This window comes from Ranitomeya imitator, chromosome 6, assembly GCF_032444005.1.
Source record: "Ranitomeya imitator isolate aRanImi1 chromosome 6, aRanImi1.pri, whole genome shotgun sequence".
NCBI classification, from domain to species: domain Eukaryota; kingdom Metazoa; phylum Chordata; class Amphibia; order Anura; family Dendrobatidae; genus Ranitomeya; species Ranitomeya imitator.
In genome coordinates, this window is record NC_091287.1 from 320,951,121 (window position 1) to 320,967,312 (window position 16,192).

The 16,192-nt window shown below is 45.1% G+C and overlaps 2 protein-coding genes and 2 long non-coding RNA genes across 6 annotated transcripts in view; 1 reads left to right on the forward strand and 3 right to left on the reverse strand.

The window, feature by feature from the left end:
* RNF182 (ring finger protein 182) overlaps nucleotides 1-16,192 on the reverse strand; it is a 202,597-nt gene that overhangs the window by 13,801 nt on the left and 172,604 nt on the right. For 2 of the 3 annotated variants that reach the window (XR_011314058.1, XR_011314057.1), the window contains exon 2: nucleotides 9,622-9,702. The exons of the other annotated variant lie outside the window; for it this stretch is intronic. The gene's annotated coding sequence lies outside the window, so the exon portion shown is untranslated. Of the gene's footprint in view, nucleotides 1-9,621; nucleotides 9,703-16,192 lie in introns of those variants that run through there. 3 annotated transcript variants of the gene reach the window in all.
* Nucleotides 6,261-7,741, forward strand: LOC138643379 (uncharacterized). Its single transcript, XM_069732301.1, has 2 exons — nucleotides 6,261-6,739; nucleotides 7,214-7,741. The coding sequence occupies exons 1-2, from the start codon at nucleotides 6,320-6,322 to the stop codon at nucleotides 7,739-7,741; spliced, it is 948 nt and encodes a 315-aa protein (XP_069588402.1). The 5' UTR covers nucleotides 6,261-6,319.
* LOC138641394 (uncharacterized) lies at nucleotides 7,933-8,701 on the reverse strand. The gene is made up of 3 exons (XR_011313812.1): nucleotides 8,565-8,701; nucleotides 8,341-8,442; nucleotides 7,933-8,140 (listed from the first exon to the last, which is right to left on the reverse strand). It is a non-coding gene; the product is annotated as an uncharacterized lncRNA (long non-coding RNA).
* Nucleotides 8,852-9,491, reverse strand: LOC138641395 (uncharacterized). The gene is made up of 3 exons (XR_011313813.1): nucleotides 9,411-9,491; nucleotides 9,183-9,269; nucleotides 8,852-9,063 (listed from the first exon to the last, which is right to left on the reverse strand). It is a non-coding gene; the product is annotated as an uncharacterized lncRNA (long non-coding RNA).

Consider the following 16,192-nt stretch of genomic DNA (forward strand, 5'->3'; position numbering starts at 1 on the left):
TATGTGCAGCCGAGCCGATCTACCACAGGGAATTCTGCTTTTCTGGCACTAAGGCGCTCTGTATGTAGAGTTCTCAAACTTTTCGACAATAATTTGTTCTAGAAGAGTCAAATAGCAGCCCTTTATTCTAGAGTCTTGTAGTGTGGCTAAGTAGTACTGTACAATCACATATGGGGTATTGCAACATTCAGCAGAAATTGTGTGACAAATTTTCATACCATTTTAACCCATTTCCCCTTGTGAAAATGTAAAATCTCAGGTTAGAACAAAATTTTTGTGATAAAAATGTAATAATTTTTTCTTCACTGCCCAATGGTATAAAAATGTGTGACACACCCGTTCTGTCAATATGATCATTACACTCTTAAATTAATTCATTGAGAGGTGTCAATGGGGGCCATTTATGGGGGTTTCTAATGTTCTGACACCTAAGGGGCTATGCCAGTGTGACATGGCACCCTCAAGCCAATCCAGCAAAGTCTAAACTCCGATATGGCACTTTCTTCTTTCTAAGCTTTTCTCTGTGTCTTAAAAGTACTTTTCAATCAAATATAGGGTATTGGCATACTCAGGAGAAATTGTGTTAGAAACTGTAACATTCATTTTCTCCTGCTATTCCTTTTGAAAATTAAAAACTTGGGCAAAATCAACATTTTAGTGGAAAAATTGTAATTTTCCATTTACTTGGTCCAATGTTATACAATTCTGTGAATCACCTGAGGGTTAAAAATTCTCACTACACCCCATAGATGAATTCCTCAAGATGTGTAGTTTCCAAAATAGCATCACTTGTAGGGGTGTCTGCTATTTTGGCATGTCAGGGACTGTGTAAATGCAACATTGCAATCTATTTCAGCCAAAATTGTGCTATTATTACCCTAATAGTTCTCCACCACATATGGCAGGGGTGTCAAACTGTATTCCTCGACGGCCGCAAACCGTGCAGGTCTTCAAGATTTTCCTTAGCATTGCACAAGGTGCTCGAATCATTCTCTATGCAGGTGATTAAATTATCACCTGTGCAATACAAGGAAATCCGGAAAACATGACCTGTTTGCGGCCGTTGAGGAATGCAGTTTGACACCCCTGACATATGGGGTATCAAAGTGGTCATGAGAAACTGCACAACAAATTCTATGGTCCATTTTCTCATTTACCCTTGTGAAAATAAAAAAATTGAGGTTAAAACAACACTTTTGAAGGAAAAATATTTTTTTTTTCATTATCACAGCTCAAAGTTATAAAATTCTGTGAAGCATCTGTGGGTTCAAGGTGCTCACCACACCTCTAGATAGGTTCCTTGAGGGGTATAATTTCCAAAATGGGGTCATTTGTAGGGGTTTTAGGTATATCAGGGACTCTGCAAACGTGGTATCCGCTATCTATTCCAGCGATTTTTGCACTGCAAGAGTAAAATTGTGCTCCTTCCCTTTCGAACGCTGCCATGTACCAAAACAGTATTTTTCCACCACGTATTAGGTATAAGTATGCTACAAAAAAATTGCACAACAAATTGCATGGTCAATGTTTTCCAGTTACCATTATGAAAATTAAACATTTGGGGCTAAAGCAGCATTTTTGTGGGATGTAAAATTTTTATTATTTTCTTGCACATTGCTGTAATTCCTGTGAAGCACCTAAAGGGTTAATACATTTCTTGAATGTGGTTTTGAGCACTTTGAGTGGTGCAGCTTTTAGAATGGTTTCACTTTTGGGTATTTGCTGTCACATGGGCCCTTCAAAGTCGCTTCAAATGTGATGTGGTACCTACAAAAATAGGATTTGTAAATTTTGCTGGAAAAATGAGAAATTGCTGATTAACTTTTAACCCTTCTAATATCCTAACAATTAAAATATTTTTAATAATGATGCATATGTAAAGTGGACACGTGGGAAATGTTACTTATTCTCTTAGATATCTTTTGTGTAGTATAAATATTTGGTTTAGGGGCATTCAAATTCAAAGTTTGAAAATGGCAAAATTGTCTAAATTTTGGTAATATTTTCTACATTTTCATGATTAATTGCAAATCATATTGACCAAATTTACTACTAACATGAAGTATAACATGTCTCGCAAAAACACTCTCAGTATCACTAAGATACGTTGAAACATTCCAGAGCTATTACCACATAGATTGAAACTGGTCAGAATTGTAACATTTGGCTTGCTCGGGAAGGTGAAAACCAGCTCGGAGCTGAAGGGGTTAATCTTCAGTTGCATAGGGGTTCTTAGACAATCATTGACAATTTAATGATACTTGCTCCTCTTTTTATATTAAAGAAAACACATTGATACTTGAACCTCGAATGCATGTGCATGAGGAAATAGAGTTTGCTAAATCATTTTTAGCCACACAACCATTGACTGGTCATGACTGTACTTATACTTTTTATATATTTTACTCACTTATATAGCGCCATCAATTCCCCAGCGCTTTACAGACAATATCAGCACTGACCACATAGGGGCTCACAATGTAGATTCCCTATCAGTATGTCTTGGAGTGTGAGAGGAAACCAGATAACCTAGAGGAAACCCATGCAAATTCAAGGAGAACATACAAACTCCTTGCTGATGTTGTCTTTTGTGGTATTTGAACCCAGGACCCCAGTGCTGCAAGGCTGCAGTCCTAAACACTGAGCCACCATGCAGCTTTATAGTTAAAGGGGTTATCTGGGTATACAAAATTGATGACTTATACTATGGATAGGTACTCAATATCAGAGTAGTCCGACACCTGGCACTCCCACTGAGCAGATCATATTAGGTCCAACTGTGGATGGATGTAAACAATGAATGAAGCTGCACAGCACAGCTTTGGTCAATATCTACCACCTGCTAACCAGAAACTCGGCTACTATTGTGGCACCCATGAAGGTCCAGATGCCACAGAGGTACTGCATCTCAGCCAGAGATGTGGTATCCCAACTCTCTAATAAGAAAGGAACATTGTACAGAACTTTAACACCTGCATCCAACACCACACTTCTCCAGTCAGGGCACCTGGGCATACCCTAAGGGAGGATGGCCTCATCCCAGGCTGGATAGGGTTAATAGGTAGAGGGTGTGGGTGGAGGAAGGTAGGAAAGAGGGGGAGCTAGGACACACAGGGTGGGAGAAAGGAAGTGGAGCTGAGCAGACGTGAGGTTATGCAGCTTCTGACAGGCTGTAGGGTGAAGGAAGGCAAGAGGCTCACAGAAAGCTAGAAGGGGTTCCAGGGACACGGGAAATGCGGAGGCCACCCGTGGGACCCATATCCAGAAGTGGAGGAACCAGTCCGCAGTAGGGGACTGGCCCCTGAATTAGTGGGAAAACTTCAGGCTCCAGCTAACAATATGGATGCTGCTGTGATTGCAGGTGCAGCAGCCACATTTGCATCTACTCGCTGAAAAAGTGAACACAGAGGGTCCAGGGGACAGAGAGTACGTCACCCAACAAGACCTGCCCAACAAGACTGGCTTGGGACACTGGGTGGCAACCGAAGGGCAGGAGAGGCGATAGCCAGCGCAGAAAGATGGTCAGTTGAGGCACATACAGTATATAAGAGGAGTTCTGGACTGGTGCCCGACTTGCCGGAGAGTTTCCTGGACTTCTTACCAAGAGGACACAGCATCCTGGCTGGGGGCCTGAACTGTAAGTAAAACTGTGAAAACTGCAACCTGTTGTGTCCTTCCATTTCTTTCTGGCATCACCTACTCTGCACCGCTACATGCCACTAGCAAGATTGCCACCCACACCACTAACTACCCTGTGGACCAAGCTCTACCTGTGGAGAGCTTTAACAACTCGGCTACTTTATTATCTGCCCCAGAGGACTGCACAGCAGCATCGGCTAACATCTCCGTTGCCGAGTACCACAGGTGCCGTCACGAACATTTCCTTAATAGACTTTTGTTTTTCACTATTTTTTTCCCTTTAAAAACCTCCCCTTTAATTTGGATGCCCAGGGCCAAGGACCAGGTCACTGCTGCAGCGGCAACCCCTTTAAGGACCACCGGACCCGATACCTAGTATTCCCTCGGCCCTGGCGGGCGCTCCACTATTGTCCTATTTCAGTGTCAGATGCCACTGCTCCATTTCTCAGTTTTATACAGATTGCAATGAAGCCTTGTGGACATCAGGGTTGCACTCCGTTCCTTCTGGGTAGCATGTCCACCATCCAGACATGAATATTAAAGTATTAGAACATGTTAATGAAGGTTCTGCTAGCCAGCTAATCACAGGGATGGCCAGCTTACCAAAGACAGGGTGCATTTGGCAGATAATGGCTGCACGTGGTGCCTTATTTAAATGCTCACAATTCTTCCTCTCATTGTGGATGCAAACTAGTGGTCTCTGTAGTGAATATCAGATCCACGGCACATAAGTGAATCGTTAGACACCAGGGCACCCTTGAGAACTCCTAACAAAACTATCATGTGGCAGGACTGTCAATGACCACTCTTTTGCGGTTCTCGTCACAAAAAAGTGGTGTTAAGGACCAACAGTGCACAGAGCAGCTTGGAAACTTGCATTTGAGGAACAAATATGAGTAAATTAATGGCCTGGTGTTACAGGACCAGAGTTTTACTTGAGAAGGGTTACTTTATCACAGAGAACACCTTTTATATTGGAGTTGGCAATCAACATCTACTTTTCCCTAGGGAAACTCTGAAGCTACAGTAGGTGGTAACTTGACACCACTATGGGAAAAACAGTGTGAACCTCAATTTTTAAATGCTACTTAATTGCCCATCCTTTTTTGGGGGGTTTAAAACCACTTAATTTCTTGTGTGGCATAAAATCTGGTACGCCATTAATCAAAAATTAGCTGCTTGTCAATGGTGCCTTAGGGTACCGTCACACAGTGCAATTTTGATCGCTACGACGGCACGATTTGTGACGTTACATCGTCGCTTAATCATCGCTCCACTGCGGTCACACTTCACGATGTACGGCGCTGGAGCGATAATTTCATGACGTATTTGCGATGTAGAAGTCGTATGGGACAGTCGTACGGTCGTGTCACACAAGACGATTCAGAGCAAATTTTGCATAATCTGTGCGTGACGTTGTTCACTAGGGGGCGTGTCGAGCTGCTAGCTATGTGCTGATAGGCCACAGGTTCTGTGCACACAATTGGTTGGAAAATTTGTCACCTGAGCGCTATTGTTTCCAAGCCACCTCACCGGTTTCAAAATTTCCTTTCTTCACTTTGTACTTGGACACTTGTTGGACTAGGACATCGGATTCAGTATTTCACAGAATATTCCACGCTTTGCACCGCAGCTTCGAGGTATGTTACACCGCTTGGGCATAGTGGATGGAACGATGTACTGTCGTCATGAGCGCTTCGTTCCGTCGCTGAAGAGATGCGGATGTTACGCTGTTGTGACTGGTTGTGACTGGTGGGCTAGAGCGTGGTAGATGGAACGCTGTTTGGTCTGCATGACCGCTTCGTTCCGCCGCTGAAGCGATGCGGATGGTACGCTGTTGTGACTGGTTGTGTCTGGTGAGCTACAGCGTGGCAGATGGTACAATGTATGGTCACCATGAGCGCTTTGTGTGGCTGCTGTATGGAAGCGGGCGGTACACTGTTCTGGGTTATGGTGGCCTATGGCGTGGCAGATGAAACAAGCGATGCGGATGTTACGCTGTTGTGACTGGTTGTGACTGGTTGTGACTGGTGGGCTAGAGCGTGGTAGATGGAACGCTGTTTGGTCGGCATGACCGCTTCGTTCCGCCGCTGAAGCGATGCGGATGGTACGCTGTTGTGACTGGTTGTGTCTGGTGAGCTACAGCGTGGCAGATGGTACAATGTATGGTCACCATGAGCGCTTTGTGTGGCTGCTGTATGGAAGCGGGCGGTACACTGTTCTGGGTTATGGTGGCCTATGGCGTGGCAGATGAAACAAGCGATGCGGATGTTACGCTGTTGTGACTGGTTGTGACTGGTGGGCTAGAGCGTGGTAGATGGAACGCTGTTTGGTCGGCATGACCGCTTCGTTCCGCCGCTGAAGCGATGCGGATGGTACGCTGTTGTGACTGGTTGTGACTGGTTGTGACTGGTGGGCTAGAGCGTGGTAGATGGAACGCTGTTTGGTCGGCATGACCGCTTCGTTCCGCCGCTGAAGCGATGCGGATGGTACGCTGTTGTGACTGGTTGTGACTGGTTGTGTCTGGTGAGCTACAGCGTGGCAGATGGTACAATGTATGGTCACCATGAGCGATTTGTGTGGCTGCTGTAGTGAAGCGTTTGGCACACTGGCAAAATTATTGTTTAAAGGACTCTTTGTCAACCGTGTAATTTTTTTTTTTTTTATAATTATTTTTCAGATGTCAAATCGTGTGGAATTCATCAGGGAATTCATCGAAATATACCAGTCTTTTCCCTGCCTCTGGAAAATCAAATCTCCAGAGTATTGTAACAGGGAAAAGAGGCAGGAGGGTTATTTAAAGCTCATTGAGCTTTACAATCGTCATGCACCAGAAGAGCCAGCAAACGAAGCGGTTATTAAAAAGAAAATTCAGGCGCTCCGCACGGTGTGGAGGAAGGAGCTTAACAAGGTTCTTCACACTACAAAGTCCGGGGCTTCCACCGAAGATGTTTATGTGCCAAAGCTTTGGTATTTTGAACATCTGAATTTTCTGAGGGACCAAGAGGTGCCACGGCCTTCCACGTGTTTTCGCTTGTTGGCACCTGTGGAACAAATTGTTTCGGAGAACCACGCCGAGCAGGAGTCACAAGGGCAACAAGTAAGTAGCTCTTTGGACGAAAGTTCACCAATGTGTCCTATAATTACATAATTTTTCTCTGCATTTTATGTTTTATACTTCTGATTATCACATCAGTTTGAAGTTATTACAAAAACATGTCCACATAAGTAACCCTGTCGCAGTAAAGTTTTATATGTGGAACATAATATGTATGAAATGGCGATATTTCTAAACCATACCATCTAAGCAATATAGAAAATAGTATCGCTTCAAGCTGCCGATGTACTCTTGTTGAGACTATTTAGACTATAACATATTAATCAGGTTCCCCTAGCAGTCAGAACAGTGTAGTTAAAAGTATTAAATAAATGGGAAGGTTAAAGAATATTACTAAGCTTAAAATATATTACAACCTTTTTTTAACTACTACGAATATATAGTTTGGATGCGGTTATGGTGGTCAAACTTTTTGTTGCCAGGTTCGTAACTTGTTTTTTTTTTTTTTTCCCCCAGGATGACAGTGCGCAGGACAGTACACTGGACTGTTCACAGGACTGCACGACAACAGATTTAGTGGAGGCGGCACCTGCCAGGACTCAATCGAGGCAAGGTCCAAGGAAACGGAAAGCCACCTCAGACGTTTCACATGAACTGTTGAGCCTTGCAAAAAAGGTGTTAACAAACAATGTTAGCCCTGCGTTGCAGGGGTTTGGACACTATGTTGTTGACAAACTGGCCAAAATGGACGACAGCCAAAGAACACTAGCGGAGCGTCTAATATTGGAAGCAGTAAACAAGGGTACAGATGGCGATTTGGACAAGCACACTCGTTTGGTCTATTCCCGGCCAATGCAGCGGACAGAGCCCTCATATTACAATGGTTGGTCACAGTGTCAGACACCAATGCGACACAATGTTCCCGTTTCCCACTTCGTCCAGCCACCCCCTAACCACTCCTACACGCCAATACCTCCACATATGGCTTTGCCCATCAGGCACCCAAGTTATCAGCCGGAAGAATCGGCGTATCACGATTTGTGATTTCCTAACTTATTTTACATTACTTTTTTTTTTATTGTCTTGTTAACATAATGTGTTAAATAAAAGCTTTTCTTTGAAATTCTATCACGACTGTTTGATTGGTGTGTCTCGATCACAGCACTGTATGAGGGCACAAATTAACGTAACAAAGTCATGTACATTTAACTAAGACAAAAAAAAAAGAATCATAGTTTAACTAAATTTTTTTAATGTAACAACAAAAAATTTTTTAACCCGGTAATAATATGTATTATTGTCCCGCCTCCAACAGTTGGCACATGTCTTTAATCTTATTCAACTCTCCGATTGCCAGATTCTGCTGCTCCTGAATCTGCGCCAGAGTCACGCACAGCCTTTCAATCCTGGCTTTAACATCTACGATGGTCACACTGCCGGCTGCTGTTGTTGAGAAAGCATAAAAACATAACATTAATACCACAGTATTATCCAGATAGTGGGCTGTGATCACATCCCCATAATAGCGTAAAGGATGAATGAAACATCTGAGGCGGCGGAAGGCTCTGAAACGGCCCTTGATGTACAGGGTTACATAGAGAGATGCAGTGAGTGACAATCTTAAGCGAGTTGGAAAAACTTACGTGGCAAGACCTCGTCTGGGGTCATATTCTCCGGAAGAGCATCAGGGGGCCAGTACTGCGGTGACTGGGATGCCTCGGGGTGGCTGCGCTGTTTCTTTGCCTCTGTGAAGGGAAAAAAACAAAAAAATATTTAACATAAATGGCAACAGTGACTGCAGTTGAGGGGGGGGGGGGGAAGAGGGGACCTGCCACCAATTTCTAATCACATTATTGTGGGAACCTACTAGGTTGTTCAGCCGTTGACCCAGAGGGCGCACGGACATGTGAGGCGGGGTGGGAAGCCTCGTGGCTGCGGCGCTGTGTCTTTGCCTCTGTGAAGGGAAATTTTTTTTTTTTTTTTAACATAAATGCCAACAGTGACTGCAGTTGTGGGGGGGGGGGGGGTAGAGGGGACCTGCCACCAAATCCTGAACACATTATTGTGGGAACCTACTAGGTTGTTCAGCCGTTGACCCAGAGGGCGCACGGACATGTGAGGCGGGGTGGGAAGCCTCGTGGCTGCGGCGCTTGGTCTTTGCCTCTGTGAAGGGAAAATTTTTTTTTTTTTTAACATAAATGCCAACAGTGACTGCAGTTGTGGGGGGGGGGGAAGGGGACCTGCCACCAAATCCGGAACACATTATTGTGGGAACCTACTGGGTTGTTGAGCCGTTGACCCAGAGGGCGCACGGACATGTGAGGCGGGGTGGGAAGCCTCGTGGCTGCTGCGCTGTGTCGTTGCCTCTGTGAGGGAAAAAAAAAAAAATTTTTTTACATAAATGGCAACAGTCACTGCAGGTGGGGGGGGGGGGGGAAGAGGGGACCTGCCAGCAAAACCTAATCACATTATTGTGGGAACCTACTAGGATCTGTAGGCACGGAGGGCAACTCTGGATCAGAGTCCGTGTCAAAGGCCTGGTAAACTCGACGGCGGCGCTGTGTCTTTGCCTCTGTGAAGGGAAAAAATAAAAATTTTTTTTTTACATAAAAAACATTTTTTTTACATAAATGGCAACAGTGATTGCAGGTGGGGGGGGGGGGGGAGAGGGGACCTTACAACAAATCCTAATCACATTATTGGGTGAACCTACTGGGTTGTTGAGCCGTTGACCCAGAGGGCGCACGGACATCTGAGGCGGGGTGGGAAGCCTCGTGGCTGCGGCGCTATGTCGTTGCCTCTGTGAGGGGAAAAAATAAAAATTTTTTTTTTACATAAATGGCAACAGTGACTGCAGGTGGGGGGGGGGTACAGGGGACCTTACAACAAATCCTAATCACATTATTGGGTGAACCTACTGGGTTGTTGAGCCGTTGACCCGGAGGGCACAGCGATATCTGAGGCGGTGTGGGATGCCTCATGGCGGCGGCGGTGTGTCTTTGCGTCTGTGAAGGAAAAAATAACGTTCGATCAGCAGATATGGCAACAGTGATATTTGACCATAGCAGGGCCACATAGTGCTCTGCACCTTTCATTATTGCACCATAGCAGGGCCACATAGTGCTCTGCACCATTCATTATTGCACCATAGCAGGGCCACATAGTGCTCTGCACCTTTCATAATTGCACCATAGCAGGGCCACATAGTGCTCTGCACCTTTCATTGTTGCACCATAGCAGGGCCACATAGTGCTCTGCACCATTCATTATTGCACCATAGCAGGGCCACATAGTGCTCTGCACCTTTCATTATTGCACCACAGCAGGGCCACATAGTGCTCTGCACCTTTCATTGTTGCACCATAGCAGGGCCACATAGTGCTCTGCACCATTCATTATTGCACCATAGCAGGGCCACATAGTGCTCTGCACCTTTCATTGTTGCACCATAGCAGGGCCACATAGTGCTCTGCACCTTTCATTGTTGCACCATAGCAGGGCCACATAGTGCTCTGCACCATTCATTATTGCACCATAGCAGGGCCACATAGTGCTCTGCTCCTTTCATTATTGCACCATAGCAGGGCCACATACACACCACATACACACCCAATTAACCCTTCGCCGTGCAATACTTTTGGGTACCTGCGTACTCACCACTGCGGATCTCACGGCGAAGCTCCTGCAGGCGCGCTGGGCTTTTTGATTTAAGATCTCCCCATTTCTTCACAATCTGGGCCTTACTTCTCGTTATCCCAAACTGCTTCCTGAGGCCCTCAGACACCACCCGCACAACTTCATCCTTGTGCTGGTTGCGGTGCAGCACCAGCCCTGTGGTTTCATACTGCATCTGATCCATAGTGGTAATCATGAACTTTAGCTCTGGGACACCCATAGGAGGATCACGTCGCCTGGCAGCCATTTTAAGGATGTCAGGGAAGCAAAGCAAGGTAGCGCAGGCACGCAGGAACGCTGTAACGTCATCACGCCGTCATATACCACGAGCGCACATTACGTGCCGCACCGGCGTTATATCTTCATCGTTCGAACGTCATTTACTATGTGCGTTCCTTCTGTAGCGCTCAGCCATCACAAATGTGACGCTGTCCATAAACGGCAACGCTATAGCGATGCGGATCGCGCGGGAGAACTGCACAGTTAAGGACTTCCTCTGGGCGTGGTTAGGTGCTGCTTTATAGCGTCTTTTTATCTGTAATGGCTGGAAGACAGAGATCTGCCCCTTTGGGGCACACCGAGCTCCGGTTTTTGGTACATAGCATGGATGCACTTGATTATGAGTGCCAGAAGACTCTCCCAGCACACCCGAACCAACATAAGCAGGAGGTGCTGCGTCGCATTGTCCAAATGCTGGATAGGAGGTTTGGCGTCCGCCGGAGTGCGCAGCAGTTGCGTAAGAAATGGGCCGACCTCCGACACAAAAATCCACACCTTCTTGCTGAGTTGCGTGCGGAGACAAGGCGAGGCAAGTACCAGTATGGGGGAATTGGGCGATGCACGCTTTTATGAGGAGGTAGGCCTGCGGGCTATTTTTTTTGGGGGGGGGGCTCTGGAATCCCTGTTCTTTGTTTTTAAAACATTGCTTTTCTTTCATTTATGTGTAGAGAGAAGGCGACGGCAACACAGACCTGCCATTGCTGCCAGTTCTCCTTCATCCACCAACAGCAGCAGGCCACAGCCCAGGACCTCACGTAAGTGTACCATCACTCATAGAAATGTAATTATAGCATAGGTGACATAACAGTGTAGCGTACATATTGTATACATTATCCTGCGCGCACAGTGCCCGGAGGAGAAATAATGGCAGCTAATCAGTAGACGCGCACAGCCGTGATGCTCTTCTAGTACTGCGGCATACACACCGTGTCGCAGATAATACGGAGCACACACAGCGCCGCACACACAACGACGTACACACCGTGCCGCTAACACAGTACCACGTACACATCGTACGGAACACACAATATGGAGCACACACAGTACTACACATATAAAAGACAAGCTTCTCTGTTACAACTTCTCCAAATGCTGCTGCAAAACACGATCAGAACACAGCGTTCATTCCCTTTGAATTTTAGGACTAATTAAAGCAGGAACCGTATTGGTTTAAATGATTCCCTTTGCTCTGCACTTGGTTTACAACATACAGTATAGGAATGTCTAAACATTTTGTTTGTTTCATTTATGTGTAGAGAGAAGGCGCCGGCAACAGGCACCTCTCATTGAGACCAGCTCTCCTTCATCCGCCACCAGCGGCAGCCCAGAGCCCGGGACCTCAACATGTTTATTGACCATGCGGCCTCGCACCCCAACACCACCCTCAACACCTCCCTTCCGGCCCTCATTTTCCTCCCCCGGGTCGGCGGCCTTCTCCCCAGAAGCTACCATACGTAAGTGACAAAAACAGCGAGCGCTTTGCAACGGCGTGTTCCATAGTTAAACAGATCTGTTATTATTTCCTTTTAGCAGCAGTGGCCAGATGTCATGGATGGGAAATAAGCAGTAGTGGTTCTGGCAATGAAGAACCGGCGTCCCTTCTCCGTAAGTATTAAGATAATACGAGTGGATATCTCGGTGGAATGTCACAATTGACAACAAAAACTGTAAAATTTAATTTAAAAAAAAAAAGCCCTGTGTGCCCGGACCAAATAGAAATTTACAACACACTCAATTTGGTCCAGCAACAGAGGTCGATAGGTATTTTCAGCGGAATCACCATCAGTTCTCCAACCTCTTCTATCCACAGATCCGCCCACCGTGAGAGAGCTCCTGGCCAGACAACTGCGCCTGGAGCGTACAGCAGCGCTCCTGCAGCAGACAGCAGCGCTCCTCCAGACTCAAGTTGAGCAGCAGGGCGTGATGCTGCGACACCTGTTGGGCCGTGGAAGAAGATAATTTTTCTTTTTTCTTTTTTTTTGGTTATGTTATATTTTGGAGTTAGATTGTTACATATAAAGAAATTGTTATCTAAAAAAAAAATTCTCATTATTTAATGTTTATGGAGCTATAAGGGTTTACAACACTATTTTTTAGGCATCTCATCACATTTTAAGTCATTTACAGAGGTTTATATGATTGAAAATACGATTCTGTGTGGGTACACCTTTGTTTGTGTGCATGGCAGAGCTTGGAATGGAAGGAAGTCAACATTTGACTTTGGAATGCAATATAGACCGACCGCTATAACGTAGTATCTAAAATGAACAATCAACAATAACGGGAGAAATAAATACAATTTAATTTTATTACAGAAAAGACAGTGACCTACTCGCAAATTTACATTGTGGACACAAAAGCATAACATACATATTGTTGAGTAAACAGCAAAACAAAAAGAAATATTTTTTTTATACGGCGCGATCCTGCCAGGGTACAGCTCCAGAACCATTAAAGTACTGACAGTATTTTTCTCGACAGTCCCTTGCATCGTCTGCCTGTCTGCCAGATCCAAGTGCTTGAAGAGCTGTTAAATTATCAGGTTGTGTACGCCATTCCCCGGGCACAATATCTCCGGTTCTTGGGTCCACTGCATCAATAAACGAAGGTGGAGAATAGGAGCTCGTATCATGATGTCTCAGGAAATTATGGAGCACACAGCATGCCAAAACCACAAAGTCTATAGACGGCAGCTTCAAGTTGATAGCTGTGTGGAACACTCTAAACCGATTAGCCATAATCCCAAAGGCATTTTCAACCACACGACGGGCCCTCGACAACCGGTAATTATAGATTCGGCGCTCCGGTGTGAGTGTTCTCTGTGCAAATGGCTTCAGCAAATGTGGATGAAGAGGGAAAGCTTCGTCTGCGATGAAAACAAAATTGAGGTTTGCTTTTGTGTCTTCATTTACTGGCAACTGCAGTTGATTGTTCCTTAAGCTTTCCCCAAATGAAGTGTGTTCAAAAACACCACCGTCGGAGACTCGACCATTCATGCCAACATCTACATCGACAAACTCATAGTTCGCATTGACAAGGGCCATGAGGATCACACTGAAATATCCTTTGTAGTTGAAAAAAAAGGATCCAGAGTTGGCTGGTTGCGTGATGCGCACATGCTTTCCATCTAATGCACCACCGCAGTTTGGAAACTGCCACAGCTGATCAAAATCGGAAGCAATCTTCTTCCAGTCCTCCGCCGTCTTGGGAAACTGCAAGATGAGAAGGAAACATGTACAAATTAGGTCAAATATATTGTTGTGCACATACACTCTCATGTGGACATCCTAGAGTGATTGACGCACAGTTTTGATTAGTATAACAAAGTTATAGTCAACAATCCTGAATATGCAGGCAGCCATTTTATCAGACGGCTTCACTGATTGAGAGGGGGTGCAAAACAATATATCAAAATAATATAACCTATTAAATTACGTTGGGAGCAGCAAATAAAAGAAGGGTGGCGCAGGATTGGAGCAGCACATGTCAGAATGGAGCCGCAAAATGGGAGCAGCACATGTCAGAATGGAGGCGCAGGATGGCGCAGGATCGCAGCAGCACATGTCAGAATGGGGGCGCAGGATGGGAGCAGCACATGATAGGATGTAGAACATATACCAATAGAAATGCGCGCAACCAGGGCGTAGAACGGGTTAAATAGCTAGTATAATATATCGACATAACACAACAGCCAAAATAATATAGTAGTACCTCCATATAATGCCTTAAGCTGTGCACAATGGCCTCGCATGTCTCCGGAATCACAACGCTCAGGAAAGGTCTGGAAACAGCTGCGGAAAACTGCAAATCCTGAAGAGACCTTCCTGTTGCCAGGAACCGCAGTGTCACCGCCAACCTTTCATCCACGGGCACGGCTGCACGCATCGGCGTATCACGCCTTTGTATGAGTGGCGTAACAGCAGACAGTATTATTTGGAAGGATTCCTCTGACATCCGAAGGTAGTTTCGGAAATCATGAGGGTTATTGTCACGTAACTCTCTTATGAGACCCATGTGTGACAATGTGGATCTTTTCTGCAGCCAGCTCCGGGTCCACATGCGACGTTTTCGTTTAGGACGTCTCTCCTCTTGGAGACGTGCTGCCTCAAACACCAGGGCAGCAGCAACAACAGAACTCTCATCGGAAGTGAGCATAGTTCCTAAAAATAAAACAAATGTACAATAAATACACGTGCTTACAAAACAATGTTTTGACCATTGATCTAATAACTATATATGTTACTACTGGCATTAAATGGGGCAGTCAACCATCTCGATCTGTAAAAGGATTAATTAATTGGGCCACGCTACAGCTGTGTACCTGAGGTTCTCTGGCCTACCCTACCCTACTCTCCATAAAGGAACAATCGACCACGCTCCAGCGTTTATCCCCGTTGAAGCGCAACATCTGCTATGCTGTAGCGTTATGCATACCTTTTGCGGTAAAAGTCTGAAGTTATAGTAGTTATAAAAGTACAGGGAATCCAGCGAATTTAGGAGTTCTGTATCCAGCACGTGCTACAGAGAGAAATGAATAGAGCGCTCGACAGCTCCGGTTTTATCCGCTTGGAACAATAGTCCTTTGTCTGTCGAATGAGCGCACAGTATTGTACCGCCCAATCAGCACACGGGAGGTGGAGAATTTTGCGCTCCTACGTAGCCAGCTCCTCCGCCCTTTACATCGTATACAATATCGTGCACACCTTTGTTACACCATGCGATCATGCCGCCACAGCGGGACACTAGACGACGAAAGAAAGTTTCAAACGATGTGCTCCGACGTACGATTCACAGCGGGGTCCCTGATCGCAGGAGCGTGTCACACACTGCGATATCGTAACTATATCGCTCGAACGTCACGAATCGTGCAGTCGTAGCGATCAAAATTGTACTGTGTGACGGTACCCTTACACTTTTGTCACATGTATCACACGCCATGCATAATTTGTGTACATTTGGAACAAATCCAGCAAAGGAAAAAGCACAAAAAAGTGGCTTAACATGCCTCAGATAAGACATTCCCCACAGATTTTAGCTGTAAATCCTTGAAAGGTTTGTCTGTGAAGGGGAGATGACTAAAAAATGGATGGTTATAACCTCATTGGAATTCACAGCATACACCGTGTATGCTTTTTAACATTATGGAAATAATTGCACCAAAAATTGTTAGTAGTCAGTCTCAAACTGTGCACATGAGTCAACTGGAGATTGTACAATCCACAAGGGGTGATGCAGCAGTCATGAATAATTACATTAACCTTCACAATAACCTTTTGTTTAACTGATTTGGAAACCAGATGATTTTACTTTGTTTTACAAGACAGCATAATATATTTTATCACATAATTATAACAAATGTCTTCGGAAGAAATGGAGAAAAAGGTGTTTTTTGGAGAATAAGCAATTAAAAATAATTTAATTTCTAGCATTGTAGAAAGTATTTACTTTGTAAGGCTACAATCACACACTGATTGTTCAGTGAGTTTTTAATGTAGGTTTTCTGCAAATATTAAGTAAATTAGGCGACTAATTTTTTTCACT

Coding starts and splice junctions, on each gene's coding strand:
- LOC138643379 (XM_069732301.1), top strand. CDS start 6,320: ATGTCAAATCGTGTGGAATTCATCAGGGAATTCATCGAAATATACCAG. Junction 6,740..7,213: donor AGGAGTCACAAGGGCAACAA/GTAAGTAGCTCT, acceptor TTTTTCCCCCAG/GATGACAGTGCGCAGGACAG.